We start from the raw sequence: 21126 nt of genomic DNA on the forward strand, positions 1-21126 counted from the left end.
ATATAAAAGAAATCACACAAAGAGAGACAATTATATACAAGAGAATCGTAATATTTAAACATTGGAAAACAAAAGTGGGAACTCTTCATTAATTATATACGAACTAAGAATTAATAACGATACTTGTATAGAAAAACAATGAATTAATGCTAATTAATCTGGTGTAAAAGCTAATTAACCTCATTCATCCAGAAATTAAACCCCAATTGTAATAATGACTATTTGGTGTATGTAAAATGGCCAAAGAATCTTAAAAAGAGGTTCAAATAAGTTCATAACTAACAAACATCAATATTATCTCAACCACTAATTAATTATATTGTCCCCTAATTGGATAGAAATGATTACTCTATTTATATATAGTCCATTGCTTTTTGTCAAAGGAAATCATAACACATGACATAGGTCTAGCTACAAGGTCTGAAAATTAAATTCTAAGGTTTTTTTTTTTAATGAAAATTAAATTCCAATTTATGAATTGGTACTTTGAAAGTTATATACATGTTATACAATTCTAGTAAATAGAAAATAAAAATGTAATGATTAATTATATTCCATTAGATAAAACATCAATTGCTATTCAAACATGGATTGTTCATTCTCCAACCTTCATATTTGCATCCTTAATATGTGAAAATTAATTATTCAAATTTACTTTTATACCCCTATATATATAAGAGGGAGAGAAGATTATCCGACAATTTTAATCAATTATATATAAATAAAATTAACCTTCCATCAGGAATAAAAAAACATGACGTACAAGAAACATTCTTTTAGACACTAAAAAAAAAAAACCTTTTGTACTTCATCACTTGAAAAATTGGTTAAAAATAAATATGCTACAAACAAAACAAAATAGAAGCTTATTAATACGAATACTACTTTACAAGTTATTTTTAATTTGAACTCAAAAAAGGGAAAAAAAAAAAAATTAAATATGGTATCCTCTAAAATTCAACCAAGCCAATAGGTAGGAAAAAAGAATAATAATTTCACATAGTTATTTTTTCCTTTCTTCTTCTTTTAGTTCAACCAACATTGAGTAAAAGTTGAAATTCAAATTTTAACTTTTTGATTGAGAATAAAATATGTCTTAGTATTGATAGAGAGTTAAATTATTAATTGATTCAAAAACTTAAATTTATTGGATATGGTAAATTATTAATTATATCAACATTATAAAACATTCCTGTAGATTTAGGAATAAATAGTGATATAAGTATTTGAACACATGATTTTTTTTTTGTTAAATTACCGATAGACTAAAAAACTCAAGTTAATGGATTATGTTAAATTATTAATTTTATAAATACTTTAATATCTATAGAAGTAGGTTGAAATAGATAAAATTTTGAAGTCTATAAAAATTAAGAGGACTTATCCTAAAAGAAAAAGAAAGAAATTAAGACTACTAGAAATAGAAACATGAGTGTTTAAGGAGTTAATATGAATTACACACGAAATGCTCTGGTTGAATAACAAGTTGTAACTATAGAAAGAAAGAAAGAAAGAGAGAGGATGTAGGGGAAGCTTGTGAATGTAAAATAATGATGATGATTAAGGGGAGGGAAAGAGAGAGTAGAAGTTGATTAGTAATGATTAAGAAATGGAATGAAAATTTGAGGAGAGAGAGAGAGAGAGAGAGTGAAGATTGAAGGATATGAGAGAGATTTGTGGAGGTAGAAAGGGACAGGATAGACATCCCACCGGAAATACGGGCGAGCCGTACACAAATCGCTGTTTATTCAGTTTCTGATATTATAATGGTGGAATTTAACTAACCAATGCTTACTCCTACTTTCTTTTTCTTTTTTCTTTTTTTTCTTTTCTTTTTCTTTTCTCTCTCTCTCTCTCTCTCTTCTTCTTCGTCTTTCTGCCATACATCACTCCTTGCAGTCGCAGTATTGCAGCGGCTGCAGTACTGCTCCAGTTCAGTCTCTCTGCACAGCCACACAGAGAAACAAAGAAAGAAAAAGGGAGGTGAAAATTATATCAATTCCTTTCCCCCCATTTCTCTTTTCTATCTCTTTTCTTACTTTTCTTTCAAATTAACCCATCAAATCTTGATTTGATTTTGATTTTCCCCAAAACCCATTTCCAAAAAGAAAAGAAATATACGAAATTTGGGTGTAAGAGAGAAAAAGGGGTCGAGAGAAACAGAGGTGTTTGTGTTTGTGAGAGAGAGAGAGAGAGAGAGAGAGAGAGAGAGAAGGGTCTGGTCTGTGTTGTTTTCTGAGTGAAAGACCCTCTTTTAGCATTAGCGAAGGTGCACCCATTTCTAAAAATGCAGGCATGAGCTCCTCCTCTTCTTACCTCGCACTCTTTCTTCTTCCGTTCCTGAAACTCTCAGAAACCCTTCGTCTTTTCAGGCTTCTATTTAACCACTTCTTTCTTATTCTTCTACTTCTATTGCTGCACGCCTCCTCTTCTTTCTTCTAGGGCTACCATTCAAATGGGTGCTCTCATCGATCTTAATACCACTGAAGAAGATGAATCTCCCTCTTCTGCTGGTTCTTCTGTTTCTTCTTCCTCCGCTTCTGCTTTAACCTCCTCTCCTTCTCCTTCTGTTACTTCCTCAATTTGCTTGGAGTTATGGCATGCCTGTGCTGGTCCTCTCACGTCTTTGCCCAAGAAAGGGAGTTTGGTTGTGTACTTGCCGCAGGGTCACTTCGAACAGATGCAAGAATTTCCGGCTACGCCTTGTGATCTTCCTCCCCACATCCTCTGTCGCGTCATTGATGTTCAGCTTCATGTAAGGCCATTTTGTTTCCTTCTTTGTTTTTCTGGGTGTGAGTTTTGTGCAGTGTTGATGATCTGTTGATGCCATTTTCCTGATTCTGTCTGATTTCTTGCAATTGAATTGGGACGTGTTTCAATATATGGAAATTTACTTCCTCAAGCTGAATGGGTTTTTGTTAAATCGCTTACTGTATGAGAAATGTGCTTTTAAAGCAGGCTGAACCTGGGAGTGACGAGGTTTATGCTCAGGTTTCGTTGTTTCCTGAAAACGAGGTGAGTTTCTTTTTTCGCAATTTTTATGTGTCGTTTGCATTCCGAGAAAATATCTGCTCTCCCCCCCCCCCCCCCCAAAAAAAAAAAAAAAAAAGAAAAAAGCTTGAAGGGGTTGATTTTGATGTCATTTGAGGGTGTCTTCTGGTTAAAAAAAAATGATATTTGAAGCTCCCTTAACAAGACTGAAGACTAGTAGTTGGTCGAGTTAAACCTTCCTTTAGTGTTCAGCTTCGATCAACTCTGTTGCACAATATAAGTCTTATCTCTTATAAGTAGGCTACAAGTTTTGTTCTCTCTGGTAATGTGCAATTAATTTTCTTCCTGCACTTTCTGCTCCTTTGAATCAGATGAGAAGGTTCTGTTTCTGAATGCCATTATTGTTTTTCAGCAAATGGAGCATAAGATGCAGGAAGAGATGAACAATGACAGTGAGGAGGAGGATGTTGAAGAAGGTGAGAAGACTACAACACCCCACATGTTCTGTAAGACCCTTACCGCTTCTGATACTAGTACTCATGGAGGCTTCTCCGTCCCTAGACGTGCAGCTGAGGATTGCTTCCCGCCATTGGTATTTGTTAAGCTCAAGCATATATCTCTCTGTTTTGTTTTTCATCCTGTATTGTTTACGACCGTTTTTTGTTTTAACATCTATAACCTATTCAATATGCTTGTATGCTTATCTCTTTTGATTATTTAACGATCTCAAACCTTATTGATTCTGTAGGATTATAACCAACAGAGGCCTTCACAAGAGCTTGTAGCAAAGGATCTCCTTGGGCTAAAATGGAAGTTCAGGCACATATATCGTGGTATAACATGGAAATCTCAGATATTTGGTGCTTTACTTTCAGAGTCCAATCCTTTTGCGCGATTACTTGACTACAGTAGCTTGTTTTCCCTAGTATTTGTTTCTGAGTTCCCTTTCTGGTTTGAGCAGGGCAGCCTAGAAGGCATTTGCTAACCACTGGATGGAGTGCTTTTGTGAATAAGAAAAGGCTTGTTTCTGGAGATGCAGTGCTTTTTCTTAGGTATTTAGGAATTGTGGTAAAATTTTAAGTTGAGATGACCGTATGCCTCGTGTATGATTATCATACGATTTCACTCACAGGGGCAATGATGGTGAACTAAGACTGGGAATTCGAAGAGCTGCACAGCTTAAAAGTGGTTCGGCCTTTTCTAATATTTGCAGTCAGCAGCTCAATGCTAGTAGTATCATGGATGTGGTTAATGCAATATCTACGAAAAGTTCCTTTAGCGTATACTACAATCCCAGGTATCTTATTCTTAAACCATTTGATTTTATTTAAAAGACTGTTCTCTTAGTTCTCACCAAAACAATATAGAGATACATGGAATTCCTTCATCGTGCATGATTGTAATGGATTTTGTATCATTGCTTGTTAATGCAGGGCTACCTCTTCACAGTTTGTCTTGCCTTTTCACAAGTTCTTGAAGAGCATTAACCATTCTTTCTCTGTTGGAATGAGGTTTAGGCTGAGTTTTGAAACCGAAGATGCTGCAGATAGAAGGTGTGCTATCAGCGGTTTACTGCTTTGCAAATGAAGTATGGTGTTGGAACCCTCACTAATAGTTTTTTCATACTCCCATCCACAGACACACTGGACATATAACTGGAGTTGGCGATGTGGATCCTATTAGATGGCCAGGATCAAGGTGGAGGTCCCTTTTGGTATGAAACATTCACAAGTTTGCCTTTTACACACAAAAATTCGAGTTTAAATATATTAGATTTTTCTTTGGAGCTTTTTAGAATTCAAATGGTTATCGCCCTGTAAGTGTTTGTAATGAGTATCAGTCTACTATGGTTTACTAACGCATCTGCCTAATGAAATTGAGGCTCTCTTAGGCTGTTTTTTGTCAGAGATAAATGCATTCAATGTTCTAGTATAATGTTTTTATCTACTAGTATTATCTGGGCTTCAGAGAAGTTTAGCCTTGGGTTTTCTGTATTTGAGTTATCCACATATAAATTGATAAGATTTTGTACCTTAGTTGAAAAGATAAATAGATGTTTGGATTAAGAGGATGACTGAATGCTTACTTGGGATTTCTTGTGTCTAATCCGTGGCACCACAAGGATTTAATTGGTTTCTGGTGCTTGACAGCCTTTGCTTTTAGCACTTTAGGCCAAGAAATCACTTCTTCATTAATGTGAATATGTAGTCTGTAATTTGATTTTGTTTATTTTGAAGTTTCTGCAGTTCTTATAAAAGTGGGATTCCTTGCATTTCTCACTATGGTTTTACATGCTCCTGGTTTTTTTTCTTTAATGAATTTTGATATGCAAAGGTTCAATGTTGTTGCTTTATATGGTCAAATCTGATTTCTTCTCAGGTGAGGTGGGATGACGGTGAAACTAACAGGCATGGCAGGGTTTCCCCTTGGGAGATCGAGCCCTCTGGTTCTGTTTCTTTGTCAAGCAACTTGGTTCCACCTGGTCTGAAGAGAACCAGGATTGGGCTCTCTTCCACAAAACTAGAGTTTCCAGTTCCAAGTGAGTCTGTCATTCATAGTGTACAACATATTTTAACTTAACCACTCACCCTCACCTACCATTCATTGCCCTTTCTGTTGCTTCTTGCAGATGGGATTGGAGCATCAGACTTTGGGGAATCTTTAAGGTTCCAGAAGGTCTTGCAAGGTCAAGAAATTTTAGGTTACAGTACTCCTACTGACGGTGACGAGAACAATCGTAATCCACCCGAAAAGAGGAGATTGTTTCCTGGTTTACATGGTTCTGGGATAGCTCTGATGAGAAATAGTCCAAGAAACCCACTTATCAACTCAGAAACTTCCTCCCGGGGTATCATGTTTGATGAATCCTTCCAATACCATAAGGTCTTGCAAGGTCAAGAAATATTTCCAAGTCCCTTTTATGGTAGGGCCGTGGCCACCAATGAAGTCAAGGTAAGTGGTGGTCGTGGTCCTGTCGATGGCATTCGAATGTCTAGGACTAAAGACGGATGGCCCATAACAATGCAATGTGAAAATTTCCTCACACGGTCTTCCATTCCTTCTGTACAAGTCTCATCACCATCTTCTGTATTCATGTTTCAGCAGTCATTGGTTCCTGTTCAAAGCCTTACTTCACATACCCATGGCAATTTCGCAGAACAGAGGATTATGAACAAAAGTACGTCCCTTAATTCTGGTACAGCATTTATGACCGACCAAAGCTTGAATACTGAAGTCATCCAACAAGGCATGTGTCCCACTTCCTTGGGCGAGCAGAATCAGCTCGGCCTATCACATCCTTCAACAACGATAGCATCGGCAGCGTTTACAGGCAGCAAAGATCTGTCTTCAACTTGCAAAGCTGGCTGTAGATTGTTTGGTTTTTCATTGACAGAGGAAAAAAATGTTGGGAATACAGACAAGGGTTCTCCAACAACAAATCCCATTAATGCAGGAACAACCACTGTATTGTCCAATATTGGAGTACAATGTCCTTTGAAGTCTCCCCTGATGAGCAAGGTGGTTGGAAGCAACTGTACCAAAGTAAGTAACTTATCTGCCCGTGCCGTAGAGGCGATATATTTTGCATAAACATATTCGATGATTGGATCTTGGAAGATCGCTACTTGACATAGACATTTTATACCTGAATTCTGAAAGGTCTCCTCTGCAATCAGGCTATTGTAGATACTCAGCTTCTAATTATCGTTTTTGTTTTTCAAAGAAAGAAAGGTTGGATAAAAAAGAAAGCATTAGCCAATGAAAAAAGCTTTGTCACAGCCTGATAAATCTGATCTGCATTGTGATGCAGGGGGCTTTTCAGTACCACTTTGCAAATTACAGTACCTACTACTGAATGAGTCTGACTTATTTGGAGGCAGCAAAGAACATTTGGGGTTTAAAAAAAAAAAAAAAGACTGCTGCTTACTTTTGTTGTCTTGAATTACAAACAATGCTTGTGCAGGTGTTGAACACCTTTGAAATCCTCTAGTTTTAGGACGTCAATTTGGTTTGAGTTATCAAACGAAAAGAACACCTGGTGTTTTGTGTTGATTGTAATGATATCCATTTGTTGTTGTTGACCTTGTACCTCAGATTATAATTTGTGTATTGTTTAATGTTTAGACTGACGGTGCTAAGTAAAAGTTATTCCAGTTATGGAGAAATTATGATGGAAGGGGTGTGTCATGTTATGATTTTCACCCATGAATGTTGCCATAAACTTTAGAGGCAAAACTTGTTGGCGTGAAAAGACATAAAATTTGGAAATACTACTACATGTTAATTGTATGGTAGAGATTTAGCTATAGCTTTTTAAGGAAAGTTAAAATGCTTCAATCATTGAAAAGGATAGACTATGAAATATAAAAAGGAATCAAGAATCATTTCTGCATTTTGCATTTTTTTTTTCTTTTCCTGAATTTCAGAATATTGATATTCTGGTTAGACTCGTGACTTCTTTAGCATGTGTGAGTTGTGACCCATCATAGGTCCTAAAGTTTAGGGTTCCAAATTGGAAAAGTTGCATTAATAAGGAAGAAATTCATTTTCATTACTTTGGTCCTAGAATTCAAAATGAATTAAAACTTATTTTGAGTTTGCTCTTAAGTATCGATAGAAATGAATTATATGTGAGATTAAAGTTACTAGGACAATTGTTGTCTACTGAAAAAATGAGGCCACCGTATATTTTAAGACTCGTGAAATGTATGTAATATTTTTGCTAATGTTGTTATCCCATATAGAATTTTGTTAACCATTGCTGTGACAGTTGTGTCCCCAGAAAAGCTCTTCCAGTTGTATGAGCTCTATAAGGTCACAAGAGAATATGCTTTTTAAATAAAATATCAATGTTATATAGTTGCTTTGTGACATTTTCTTAGTTTCATGTATTTTATTATATTTATTTATTATTTTTTTTTTGAGAAACAATCAGATAATACGAAAAGTTTTGATATTTTACAATTATGACTTTGTTATAAAATATTTTATGGTCTTATTTGAAAAATATCACATGGCCTCATCTCATTTGGGATGGGACTGAATCTTGGAGTGAAAAATCTTTTTATACTTGGAGATTTTATTTTCTTTAAAGAATTATTTTTCTCTATTTTAAATTGGTTCGGTTAGTTTTAAATTTAGAGATTAAAATGTGTTTTAATCACTAAAGTATACTTAAATTAAAAAGCTAAAAAAAAAGTTGGAAATTAAAATGGGTGGTAATTTGAATATGCTATTTTATAGGTGTGTCACCCATATTTGATATTTTATAAATATGGAAAAAAAAATTCAAATCTAGATTTGTTATTCCATTTTTGCCTTGAGCAATCAATTGATAGAGTGAAAGAGAGAGAGAAGGGCAATCGGGTGATCGAATGTGCAAATGTCGAAGGAGGTAAGTGATAGGGAGGTGGAGCAGTGGTTGGTAGCAAATGGTGTAAAAGAGTACTGGTTGGTGAAAGAGAGATCTTGAGAGAGGGGTCTGTTGCATGCGAAGAAGAAGTTCAATTTTTTTTTTTTTAACAAAAAAATCTAAGTGCATCATTATGAAATATATCAACCCATTTGAATGTATCATTATCAAGTTTATAAATAATATATCAATTAAATGTATCAATAGTATATTAGTGTATCGTCATTATAAAAAAATGCATATTTATTAAGTTTATCAGTAGTATATAGTATATCAATCAAGTGTGTCAAGTTTATCAGCTATATAAATAAATGAATGATTGACTAATTTATCAACAGTTTATCAGTAAAGTGCATTATTATCAAGTATATCAGTCAGATATATCAAGTTTATCAATCATATAAACAAGTGCAAGATTGACAAATATATCATGTATGTTGCGAAATCGACAATTAAAGAACACAAAAAGGAACGTAAAGTAGGGAAGATCGACACATAGATATAGTGGTTCACTAACCGTGTGTTAGCTACGTCCAAAGACAGAGGGACAACAATATTATTTGAGAGAACGTTTTCAAAATTACATAAAAAACAACGAGACTCCCGTACTAAATTGTTCGAAGCGCCAACAAACAGATTCAAGAAATTTCAACAATGTATATCGATGAAGTGCATCACGATCAAGCATATCGATAAAGTGTATCAAGTGTATATTGAGAACATATGCAACATGTTACATTTTTTATGCATGGGTTGGACTTTATTTTTGGCACTTTTACAAACAAGGACAATTAGTGTAACTTATTTTGCCCTTTTGGCAAATGTCCCTAAAAAGTTGTGTCAAATTGAAAAACTAATTAAAAATTGTGCACTTTCTTTACATGTTATTTCCGTAGTGAAATTTGTTTTTAAAGAAAAAAAAAACATATTATGCAAAATAGTTTAAAAATATTAATTATAGAAGACAAGATAAATTTAGTCTCTCTAATAGTCGGAGGTTTCATTCGCGTATCCATATTGTCAAAGAAAGAAAAAAAAGAAAGAGAATAAAACAAAGTTTGAAAGCAGAAAAATAAATGAAGAAAGGGATGTTATGACTTATAGAAAAGGAAGTGAGAGAAAAATGGAAATAGGGGTGTAATTCAAATAAAAGCGATTATTTGGGGTTACAACTTAAAATTTGCAACTTACAAGTCCTTCCTATGATTATTAGACTCCGTAGTCCGTACCAAAAAAAACGCTGAACGCCCCGTTCAAATCGCTACCTTACCTCTTTCCCTTCAGTATTCCACAAGCCACCTTTCATTTTCTTTCCTATTTCTTTTCTTCACGTCATCCATTTTTTCTCTTTCTTTCTTTCTTAATAATCATTCTTTTTCACATTATTCAATTAATTAATAAATAACTATATTAATTACAAGGTAAGGTTAGTCTCTCAACATTTTTTTTTAAAAAAATTTTCTTAAAAGGTAAGAACTCCATTTTTCTTTAATGATTATTACTCCAAATATATTTTTGACGCATACATAAAAGTTGATAAAAGTAATTTTGAAATTGACAAAAATAATTTTAATAATTTTAAAATGACTCCCAAACATGATATAAGTTAGCACGACGAAAGAATGGATACAACCGAACTAACAAATAAAAGTCACATTAAAATATTATAACATAAACCTTATAATTTTGTGTGAAATGAGATGATAGTAGGAGTAAAAGTGATGGGGATTATTGTGGATTTTCTTGCATAATGCATCGCTTGAGCATTAAAACCCAGTCCAATCTCTTCATTTAGGCGTCGTGGTTCGTAAGATTTGTGAGAGAACAGAGCATAGAAGAAACAAAAGATGGCGAGTCTGGAACGAACCCCCACATGGGCAGTGGCCACAGTCTGTTTTTTGTTGATTCTCATTTCAATTTCCACCGAATTTCTGCTTCACTTCCTTGTCAAACGGGTACGTACGAACCATCACCGCTATTCTATTATTGTTGTTTCATTCCGACGAGTTCTGGTTTCCAGTTTTTCAGCATCAAGAGAAGGAAATCCCTCAGGCAGGCTCTTGACAATATCAAATCAGGTCAAAAATTACAAACTAATTACCTTTTCTCTGTACATATATATGTATAAATTTTTAAAAGAAGTTCAAATTTTTATGTGGTGGGTGTTTTGTATTTTGGATGAATTTGTGTAGAATTGATGCTTTTGGGATTTGTATCGCTGTTATTGACGGTGAGCGAGAAAGGAATTGCTAACATTTGCATTCCTAAGAGTTTGAATAAAAAATTTCTGCCCTGTCGTCACTCTATGAACTTCAATTCCAGTTACTTCATGGAAGAACCCAAGTGTGATTCACAGGTAATTAACTAATTAAGCCTAATCATTTATTTAAAAATCCTAATCTTATTTTAAATTATTTGGTTGATTAGGGGAAAGCTTCATTGCTGTCTAGAGACGGTGCAAAGCAAGTTAAGTATTTGATAATTTGTTTAGCCTTTGTTCATATCTTCTCCAGTCTGCTGACCTACAGTCTTGGAATTGCCAAGGTAACCCATTTTTGTTATTACAAACAAACGAAAACAATAATAACAACCATCTAAGTCTTGCAATTTCCACCCTTTAATTTTACCTTACACTAATTTTGAGATAAAGTAATCTTATGTGCCACCAATGAAGTTGTAAATTATATATTTGAATATGAATTTGACAAAAATAAGTTTGGTCTTTTTTCTTGAAATTTGTAAGTTTGGGCAAATTTATTAAATGGTTGAGAAGTTTTTGTCTTAAATACAATTTATTTTAAACATATATTTAGCTTATATGAAGAAAACGGTTTTTTTAATATATAATAAAAAAATATTCTGGATTGATAAGAAAATTTTAACCCCAGATTATGGTTCGATTCAAAACAACCTCAATAGACTTTTACCCTTAGATTTATAGGCAAAAGAAGTTTGTTTTAACTCATGTGAATAAATCTAAACACATCCATAAAAAGACTAAACATACATAGTATCTGTTGCCTTCATCGATTAGCTTAAATTTTTAGGTCAATCGGTGATTTAAGATGATATCAAAACGGATGATCCAAGGAGATCTTGTATTTAAGTCCCTACAATGTTATTTCTCGTCAATTTCCTTTGAACTTCAAGCCCTCAGTTTTGATCTATTCTTTTGTTGATGAATTTTTTCCCTTAACCTACCTTCCAAATTTACTTCCCGTTTGGGTTGATTTTTTCACAAAAAACCAACAAGTAGGGACAAATTTTTTTGTTTATAAATTTAAAGGCAAAAGACTTCCATGGTTGTTTTGAAACAAACTTCTAGTTCAAAATAAAATTTTTGAAAGTTTAAGGTATAAATGAAACGAACCTCATAGTTAAAAGGGATATATATATTAATTATTATTTAACCAAAAAAATTCAATCTATTAAACTAAAGATAATTACAATTTAATTTAGTTTGACCAAAGAGTCAAATTTTCTCACATTTCCACTCGTAGTTAGAGAAAAAAAAAAGTTGGTATAAAAAAACAAAGTATTTAGCAGAAAATAAATAATGGGAAAGATGATTAAAAGAAAGAAAAGAAAGAAAGCGATATTTTGATAGGCCATTGAAACTGCGGAAGAAAATAGCGTTGATGAATGATGAGATGAGAAAGTTACGTGTAGCGGAATAACAATTTTACATAAATTTCTTTTGGGCAAACTCGTGAGAAGACTTTCCATATCTTTACAGATAAGACTTCACCATCCTCAATAATCTTCTTTAAAAACGTACCGTTGTTTTGTATTGCAGATGAGGCGATGGCAGTCTTGGGAAGCAAAAACAAGAACGTTGGAATATCAATTTACAACTGGTAAATATATAATTAATGCTGTTGGGTGTTTTACAAAATTTAGCTACAAATTGAGAGAAGAAAAATGGCAGCTGTGGACCATCCTCCATTGACAAATGACAATTATATTGTTTTTTCTTTTCCATTTGTGTGGGACAATAATTAATGAACTAATTACTTACTAGATCCAAGAAGATTTCAATTTGCTCGTCAAACATCCTTTGGAAAGAGGCATCTCAAATTCTGGAGTGACCATCACATTCTTCGTTGGCCGGTATCCTTCTTCTTCTTTTAATTAATCTATTAATCATCTTTCTTCCGACATTAAATCCAAAAAAAGGAAATGTAATTTTAATTTTTTTTTTTCTTTTTGAAATGTAGGCCTGTTTTCTTAGACAATTTTATGAATCTGTCTCCGCAGCTGATTATCTCACTCTTAGACATGGTTTCATTGCGGTAATTAGATTATTGATGTTAAATCAAGCAATTTGGATCTCTAATCTCTGAAAATTAAATTATTGATTTAGAGTTTTTGTGGAATGACAGGCCCATCTTGGAGAAGGAACCAGCTTTGACTTCCAAAAGTACATAACAAGAGCTCTAGATAATGATTTCAGTGTGGTTGTGGGAATCAGGTGAATGAGAATCAATGAATTAAAGCCTGAAGAAAACTGTAATAAATGGCCTTACCCTTTATGTGAATATCCTTGAAATATTACTAATTTTAATGGGTGGTTTTTACTTCTTGTAGTTGGTGGGTTTGGGTCTTTTCTGTGATCTTCATATTCTTCAGTGCACATGGTAACACTCAAAATCTTCTCTTTTTTACTCTCTTCCAAACAAGAAAATTGATTTTTTTTTTTACAGTGCAAGAAGCTAATTATAAGAGTCCATCGTTCAATTTGATGCAGGGTTCCACAGCTATCTATGGCTTCCCTTTATTCCATTATTAGTAAGAGAAATAGTATTGAACTTTTTTAGATACCTTTCTTAGGGTTTGAATTTGAATTAGAATGATATTTTTGGATGAACTTTTCAGATGCTTTTGTTGGTTGGGACAAAGTTACAAGGCATCATGACAGAGATGTGTTTGGACAGCCATGAGAAGTCTCATGTCGTACGAGGAACTCTGCTTGTTAGGCCCAGTGACCATTATTTTTGGTTGGGCCGGCCCAAGTTGCTTCTCTATTTCATACACTTCATTTTCTTCCAGGCAATAATAATAATAATCAATGTTTTCTCCAAAGTTTTAACTATTTATGAAACATTGAGAAATGTTTTGTTGTCTACTTTTGCAGAATTCTTTTCAATTAGCATTCTTTTCATGGGCGTGGGTAAGTACTAAGTATTAAGTACTAAGTATGTTAGCTTAATTTTCTTGGAAGATTAATGTAATTATTTAAGATTAATTAGAGGGGTTTGGTAATTAATTAATAAATTAACTTAATATTTACAGTTGAAATTCGGGCTGAGATCGTGCTTTCAAAGAGAGATAGGAGATTTGGTAATAGGAGTTGCGGTGGGGGTGCTGGTGCAGTTCATTTGTGGTTATGTCACTCTGCCTCTCTATGCACTGGTTGCTCAGGCAAGTTACTAAAATCATTCTTAAACATATTTTAATCAAAATTTGAATGCATGATGTTGACGCTAAAGGGTTAATTCTATTATACATTTAAATAAATTTAGAATGGAGGGATAGATGAGGTCAAGCAATTTAGTCAAGGTTGCTTTAAAGTAAATCAATCGATCTATGAAGTACATACACAAATACTTGACATGAGTACAACACTGTACACACGGAGATACATTATTTTTTTAAATTTTTGGACATGATTACAACACTGAAAAATTTATTAAGAGCAATGATTAGGTGCAACCTAGCCTACACCTAATCCCATACTCCTTGTTTTTTATATGCACATAGACAAAATAAAAAAAAAAAAATCTTTTTTATTAAAGAAAGACCGTTCGGCCTCTTTGGGCTACTGCATGACAGGAGCGAAACGGTGAGGTGAAAGGGAGCTAGAAAACTAACTGGACTACATTAGAGATAGGTGCAACCCATGAAGCATCCAAATATTTATCATTTATTAAACTATACGATTTTCTAGGATAACTGTCTTAGATGATAAATCTGCTGAAAAATATTTCCATGCATAGGAAAATGTAACTGCTTATTAGTGATAGACTATGATAAGATGTCGATAGTGACATTTTTCTATATTTATAAATAAATTGGTTTATTTTTGTTTATTTGAAAATAATTATTTGTTTATTTTTTTAAAGAAAATTCATCAATAAATTTATGCAAAGGCTATAGTAAAAATGGTATTCACTTATTTATAAAAATGTTTTGTTAAAAAAGATGGGAAGTTCGATGAAGAAAACGGTGTTCACGGAGGGGGTAGTTGAAGGGCTGAGAAGATGGAAAGGGAGAGCGAAGAAAAAGGTTGCTCGAAGGCGAAGAGGCCGCCATGACTGCGACTACAACTTCTCGCAGTCGCCACCGCGGGTATCGGTTGACGCCGGCGTTGATTCGCCGCCGTCTTTCAGACTTGAGGCGGCGCCAATGTCATCAGTGGATTATTATGGTCGTTTACAAGGGGCAGGACCCAATAAACATTATAATAATAACACTTGTTCGGCTGCTGTTTCAGTCAGTGGCGATGAGGATAAAATAAAAGGCAAAAAACCACTTGACGAAGCGGAAGCGGATCACAAGGCCACCTCATTGGTTGCCTTTGACTGGGCTACCAAAATACACCGTAATTCTTCAAGACATGCAATGTAATACATTTTCTTTTCCAACTTAAAATCTTACTGTTTTTTTTTTTTCCTTCTTCCTTTTGTTATTTCTAGAAGTTGGTTACTTTATTTGTATTATATTATATATATATTTGTACATTATATTCCCAATATTTTGAATAAATTTTGCCCTTTTGTAAATTTAGATCGATATATTTCCTTCTCATTTGTGTGAAAAACCATAATTATCGTAGGTAAATTAATTCAAAGGTGGCCGGCCCGGCTCTAGCCTCTAGTAGCTCTCGGAGAGGTAAATGGTTAATTACCAAATTTATGTTCACCTGGATTAAAAATGTAGCCAACTTTTGGTTAATATACCTTTTGATTAACTTTTTTTTCTCGTTGGCTTAACTTTTCGTTAATTATCAAATTAATTTTTTGATTTATGGTCACTTGAACATACCTTGGAGAAGTAAGTCCCACAGCCCACCGTTGATATGCTTATCTTCGACCGCCATCTATGGGTTGGCTTCCTCCCGAGAACATTATCTAAGAGTTCTAATACTAATTAATGCAGCAGTTTAGGTCAAATCCATGGCTAAATAAGAAAAATTCATTCTTTAAAATGAGAGAATACTCTCTAAAGAAACATGTTATATTGAAATGAATGATTAAAAGAAAATTGCCAAAAATAGGATAAATTTAGAGGAATTAAAGAGATTTAGGATGAATTTTCAAAATAAAGAGTTATGGGACGAATGAACATATGAAATATCCAAATTACCTCTAATGAAAAGAAATCATAAAAAGAAAGAAAAGGAAATCGTCAGATTCACAGTCTTCCCTCTTGCGTGCGATGGGAACTTTAGATGGCAGGGTAAATCAAACGACGACGACGACTTCGAATTGCAATGACAACAGTGATGGCATTACCCAACTGACAACGATGACAATGGTAATTACCCCGATGATAAAGATTCTAAAGTCGTCGATGAAAAATACCCTAATCATCTTGGTAAATCTCTTTTTTCCTACTCCATTTTTTTTGTGTAGTTATATCTTCGAATTAATGGAATTTTAGTAAACTTAAGTTTCTTTGTTTTCTTCCATCAATAATTTGGGGCTTTTGGATTACTTGTGGCATGTAATTTGAATATGTTATTTATAAGTTTTTCATGTTGTCCTTTTTCCCTGCTTCTTCTACAAATTGGCTAACTACGTTGGTGTTTTCTTTTGTTGTTACAATGATTAGATAGATCGATCTTGCTTCTTTGTTCTAGAAAAAAAACTGAGTGGAAGATTATTTTGAATTATTGAATTACTTAGTTGATCTTGTTGGTAGGCATGTTAGTCTTCAAGCCCTTTTACACTTCCCCAGCAAGTTTTCAAGTGCATAAGAGTAGCAAATTATGCTTTTCCCAAAACTGGAATTCATATTTATTGCTTATATGGGTCTTCTCATTGCGGGTTATGGATAATAATGGGTGTGTTTTTGGTGCCCCAATTCAAGATGCTAACTATCTGAACATCACGAGCGTACTGGATCTCAGATGTCGGACTATGTAGAGGAAATTTAAAAGACATACACTTAAAATGGTTTTACTCCATTGGAGGTCCGAAGGAAGAATCAATAGGCCTTTTGAACAATAGATTTAATTAATTGATTCCTTAGTAATGTTTATAGATTTTACACTTTGTCGGATGCTTTATAAATAATATATTTGTCTCTTATTATCGAAGATTAATATATATATATATATATTTTAATTCATTGACTATTCTAGCTTCTAAGCGATAGCATGACGATTACGAGTTCTAGGCCACGACAAGGATGAGTTCCCAAGGGGGATTAAATTCTTTAGTTTTGGAATCTTGTAGTGTTTAATGTCATTTTAGTCGATTTTTTTTTATCTTGCAAGTATCACCAACAACAAACAATATGACAAACATTAGGCGTGTTTCAGAATAAGAAATGAAAATTAGAGAGTGGTGAGACTATGAGAGTTGAGAAATTCCTTAGTATGATTTCTATATTTCTGTATTTCTCAATGAAATGAATGAATGATACAATTGCATATATATATATATATATATACAGGTAAAAGAGAACAAATTGTGCCCTAATCCAATACGTGTACGACTGTGCTGGAAAGGCTTCAACATAATGTGTAGAGGAATAATTCCAGATAATTCTATCCATATCCAGTTCCAGGTAATGGCCAGCTTGGATGGCGAATCACCATTTGAGTACCTCGTCATCATCTTCCTCATTATCCTTAATATCCCCCTTTAAACAATGGGTTAGATCTACTAGACCGGGTTTGTTTCGGAGGTATGAGTATTGTGGATATGTGAGAGGTTTGGTAAGACAGTCTGCAAGTTGCTCTTCCGTGGGAACATATCGGACTTCTAGTCACTTAAGGAGAACCTTAGAGCTCATGCATTCGGACTTTTGTGGACTAATGAGTGTTAACGCATGGGGAGGTTATGAATATTTCATTAACTTTATAAATGATTATTTAAAGTACGATTATATTTACCTAATTCATTTTAAGTATGAAGCTCTTGAAAAGTTTAAGGAATTTAAGACCGAGGTTGAAAACCAATTAAGTAAATCTATTAAAGTATTTGGACTTGAAATTCCAGGACTATATGATAGAACACGGAATTCAGTCACAACTCTCTGCACCGGGAATATCTCAGCAGAACGGTGTATCTAAACGGAGAAATAGAACCTTGTTAGACATGGTTTGGTCCATGATGAGTTATGCTCGGTTGCCTAACTCGTTCTGGGGGTATGTAGTAGAGACTGCAACTTACATTTTGAATTATGTTCCCTCTAAGAGTGTTTCAAAAACACCCTATGAGTTATGGACAGGACATAAAGCTAGTTTACACTATTTCCGGATCTGGGGTTGCCTGACATATGTGTTGGTGCAAAATCCTAAAATATTGGAACATCGTTCAAAATTATGCCTGTTTGTACGTTACCCTAAAGGAACAAGAGGTGGTTAGTTTCATGGTCCTCAGGATGATAAGGTAATTGTATCGAAAAATGCCACATTCCTAGAGGAAGACCACATTCGAGATCATAATCCCTGCAGTGAACTATTATTAGAAGAGATTTCAAATAATATTATAGATGAATCAACAAAAGTTGTTGATCAGCCTTGCTCATTAACAAGAGTTGTAGATAGATCAAGGATGTCTGGTCCATTACATCCTACCCAAGAGTTGAGAAAGCCTCGACGTAGTGGGAGGGTTGTGAGACAGCCTGACCGCTATATGGGTTTAACTAAAACCAAAGTCAACATACCTGATGATGGCTTAGAGGATCCATTAACATATAAATAGGCAATGGATGATGTTGATTGAGATCAATGGATCAAAGCGATGGACCTTGAAATAGAGTCTATGTACTTTAATTTAGTCTGGGAACTTGTAGATAAACCTGATGAGGTAAGACTTATTGATTATAAGTGGATCTACAAGCGTAAAAGAGACCATACGGGAAAGGTACAAACCTATAAAGCCCGGTTAGTAGCAAAGGTTATACCCAGATTAAGGGGGTGGACTATGAAGAAACCTTATCACCTGTTGCTATGATAAAATCAATCAAGATACTCTTGTCCATTGCCATTTTTTATAATTGTAAAATTTGACAAATGGATGTCAAGACTGCCTTTCTAAATTGAGATCTTGAAGAGAGTATTTATATGGTCCAACCAGAAGAGTTCATTGAAACGGGTCAGGAGCAAAAAGTTTGCAAACTGAAGAGATCTATTTATGGATTGAATCAGACATCCAGATCCTAGAATATAAGATTTGATACTGCGGTCAAATCTTATGGCTTTAAATAGAACGTTGATGAACCGTGTGTATATAAAAAGATCATCAACTCCACTATAGCATTTCTAATTTTGTATGTAGATGATATCCTACTTATTGGGAATAATGTAGGATACCTAACTGACAATTATATTTGGCTAACAACCCAATTTTAGATGAAAGATCTGGGAGAGGCACAGTATATTCTTAGGATTCAAATAGTTCGAAACAGAAAGAACAGAACGATAACTATGTTTCAAACATCTTATATAGACAAGGTGTTGTTTAGGTTTAAGATGCAAGATTCCAAAAGAGGTCTTTTACCTTTTAGGAATGGAATACATTTGTCAAAGGAACATTGTCCTAAGACACTTCAAGAAGTTGAGGATATGAGATGGGTTCCCTATGCATTAGCAGTCGGAAGTCTGATGTATGTAGTGTTATGTACTCATCCAGACATATGCTTTGCAGTAGGGATTGTCAGTAGGTATCAGTCCAATCCTGATTATGAATATTAGACTGCTGTTAAGAATATCCTCGAGTATCTTAGGAGAATAAGGAACTACGTGCTCGTATATGGAAATAAGGATTTGATCCTTAGGGTTATACTGACTCCGATTTTCAGATCGATATAGACTCTAGGAGATCTACTTCGGGATAAGTGTTCACTCTAAATGGAGGAGCAGTAGTATGGAGAAGTATTAAGCAGAGCTACATTGCACACTCCATAATGGAAGCAGAATATGTTGCTACTTGTGAAGCAACCAATGAAGTAGTATGGCTTAGGAAGTTTCTCAATGATCTGGAAGTTGTTCTAGACATGCATCTGCCAATCACTTTGTATTGCGATAACAGTGGGGCAATAGCAAACTCCAAAGAACCTAGAAGCCATAAGCGTGGAAAACATATTGAGCGTAAATATCATCTCATAAGAGAGATTGTGCTAAGAGGAGACGTTTATGAGACAAATAGAGTTTGAGGAAAATATTGTTGATCCGTTTACAAAGGTCCTTCTAGCTAAGATTTTCGAGGGTCACCTGAAGAGTTTAGAACTACAGGTAGAATACATAGGGTAAGTGGGAGAAATTTTGGGTGTGGAATGCTCTAGTTTATTGTATTTAGTTTCCCCTCACAACACTCAACTTTTTGTAATCCACTAGGAGTTTTAGTCCAAGTGGGAGTTTATTGGGTTGTATGTTCTAAAACTCGTAGTATTGTAAACAGTAAACATATATGAAGTTTATTCAGACAAGTGTTGTTGATTGTTTAATAACCCTAAATCTAATACTTGGACTTTATGTAGAGACATAAACTCGATCAAGTTTGAGTAAAATCGTCTAAACAGTCTATAGTACTTGGATTAGGTTGGGTACCTATTTTTGGAGATACTATTGAATACGACCCGCTTTATGATTATTACAAATGTTGTAAAGTGTCATAAATGATGTGATCAGTTCGTTCATGTACAGACATGTGAGCAGAGGTGTTCTACACGATGAGATTGTGTAAGAAAAACCACAAAATAATCACTGTTATTTATTAACATCGTTTACTGTTAATACTGATTAATTTTACTTCTTGATGACCTAGATAACTTGATCTAAATCCTGAGTTGTCTATGAACTTCTGTTCATTCGCGATTGTCCTTTGATCTGCATAGATGAGAGTAAGCTCAACATCGCTGCTCAATATGCCTCCCATTTTAGGGATAAGACCGAGTAGATGGCTGGGGACATAGAATTTGCAAGATGAAATTCACTTTTACCCATTTTAGTGATGGTAGAAAGGTTGTTCCCTTGAGGGATGATCCTGGGTCTTGAATAAAGATCCCATCGTTTGCTTGAGAGGGAATAGAATTAGTGATTATGATCCTAAATCAATTGTTCATTAGAGAGACATTGGTACTTATGGCGAAAAGATGTAACTCAAGGGTATTTTGGTATTTGACCTAGCTAAGGTTATGAACAACCTGTGAAGGATCAACTTATTGATGACGGTTATATCAAATGAACACATAATATATCTACAGTGAGGGGAGTGTATCTACAGGCTATAGTGGACAGTCCTGTTAGTTAACGAATGTTGATTAGCTAGATTAAAGAGTTTGACCGGTTAGTCTCAAATCGTTGGAGCTCATGATCTGTAGGTCCATCGGGTCTCCTTGCTAACTCAATACGGACAAAATTGAAGAACTAGGTGAAGTAAGAATATGAAATGTTCAAATTCGGGCTTTAGAGAAAATTGTATTTTATATGAGATATAATATAATTTATTAATTAATTATTTTTTAAAGTATACTTGATCATTAACATG

The 21126-nt window shown here is 34.3% G+C and overlaps 2 protein-coding genes across 7 annotated transcripts; both read left to right on the forward strand.

Moving 5' to 3' along the window:
* Positions 1–1485: 1485 nt before the first annotated feature.
* On the forward strand, positions 1486–7168 carry ETT (Transcriptional factor B3 family protein / auxin-responsive factor AUX/IAA-like protein). 4 transcript variants are annotated; one of them, XM_090311642.1, is made up of 11 exons: positions 1486–2755; positions 2959–3015; positions 3404–3583; positions 3740–3824; positions 3953–4043; positions 4124–4288; positions 4425–4544; positions 4630–4705; positions 5371–5530; positions 5621–6534; positions 6803–7168. In XM_090311642.1, the coding sequence occupies exons 1-11, from the start codon at positions 2456–2458 to the stop codon at positions 6845–6847; spliced, it is 2193 nt and encodes a 730-aa protein (XP_090167768.1). In that variant the 5' UTR covers positions 1486–2455; the 3' UTR covers positions 6848–7168. The 4 variants fall into 4 exon arrangements, with proteins under 4 accessions (XP_090167768.1, XP_038882084.1, XP_038882085.1 ...); XM_039026157.2 differs by having other exon boundaries at positions 1779–2755; positions 2956–3015; XM_039026156.2 differs by having other exon boundaries at positions 1533–2755; positions 5621–6816.
* Positions 7169–9667: 2499 nt separating this feature from the next.
* Positions 9668–15382, forward strand: LOC120074673 (MLO-like protein 12). 3 transcript variants are annotated; one of them, XM_039027881.2, is made up of 15 exons: positions 9668–10359; positions 10425–10482; positions 10597–10760; positions 10832–10948; positions 12201–12261; positions 12426–12514; positions 12622–12696; positions 12787–12875; positions 12992–13041; positions 13152–13192; positions 13280–13453; positions 13539–13574; positions 13697–13825; positions 14606–15027; positions 15240–15382. In XM_039027881.2, the coding sequence occupies exons 1-15, from the start codon at positions 10252–10254 to the stop codon at positions 15241–15243; spliced, it is 1617 nt and encodes a 538-aa protein (XP_038883809.1). In that variant the 5' UTR covers positions 9668–10251; the 3' UTR covers positions 15244–15382. The 3 variants fall into 3 exon arrangements, with proteins under 3 accessions (XP_038883809.1, XP_090167769.1, XP_038883810.1); XM_090311643.1 differs by lacking the exon at positions 15240–15382 and having other exon boundaries at positions 14606–15186; XM_039027882.2 differs by lacking the exon at positions 15240–15382 and having other exon boundaries at positions 9697–10359; positions 10832–10870; positions 14606–15186.
* The last annotated feature ends 5744 nt before the right edge of the window (positions 15383–21126 follow it).

This window comes from Benincasa hispida, chromosome 3 (assembly GCF_027475165.1).
Source record: "Benincasa hispida cultivar pf3 chromosome 3, pf3_genome.v1.1, whole genome shotgun sequence".
NCBI lineage: Eukaryota > Viridiplantae > Streptophyta > Magnoliopsida > Cucurbitales > Cucurbitaceae > Benincasa > Benincasa hispida.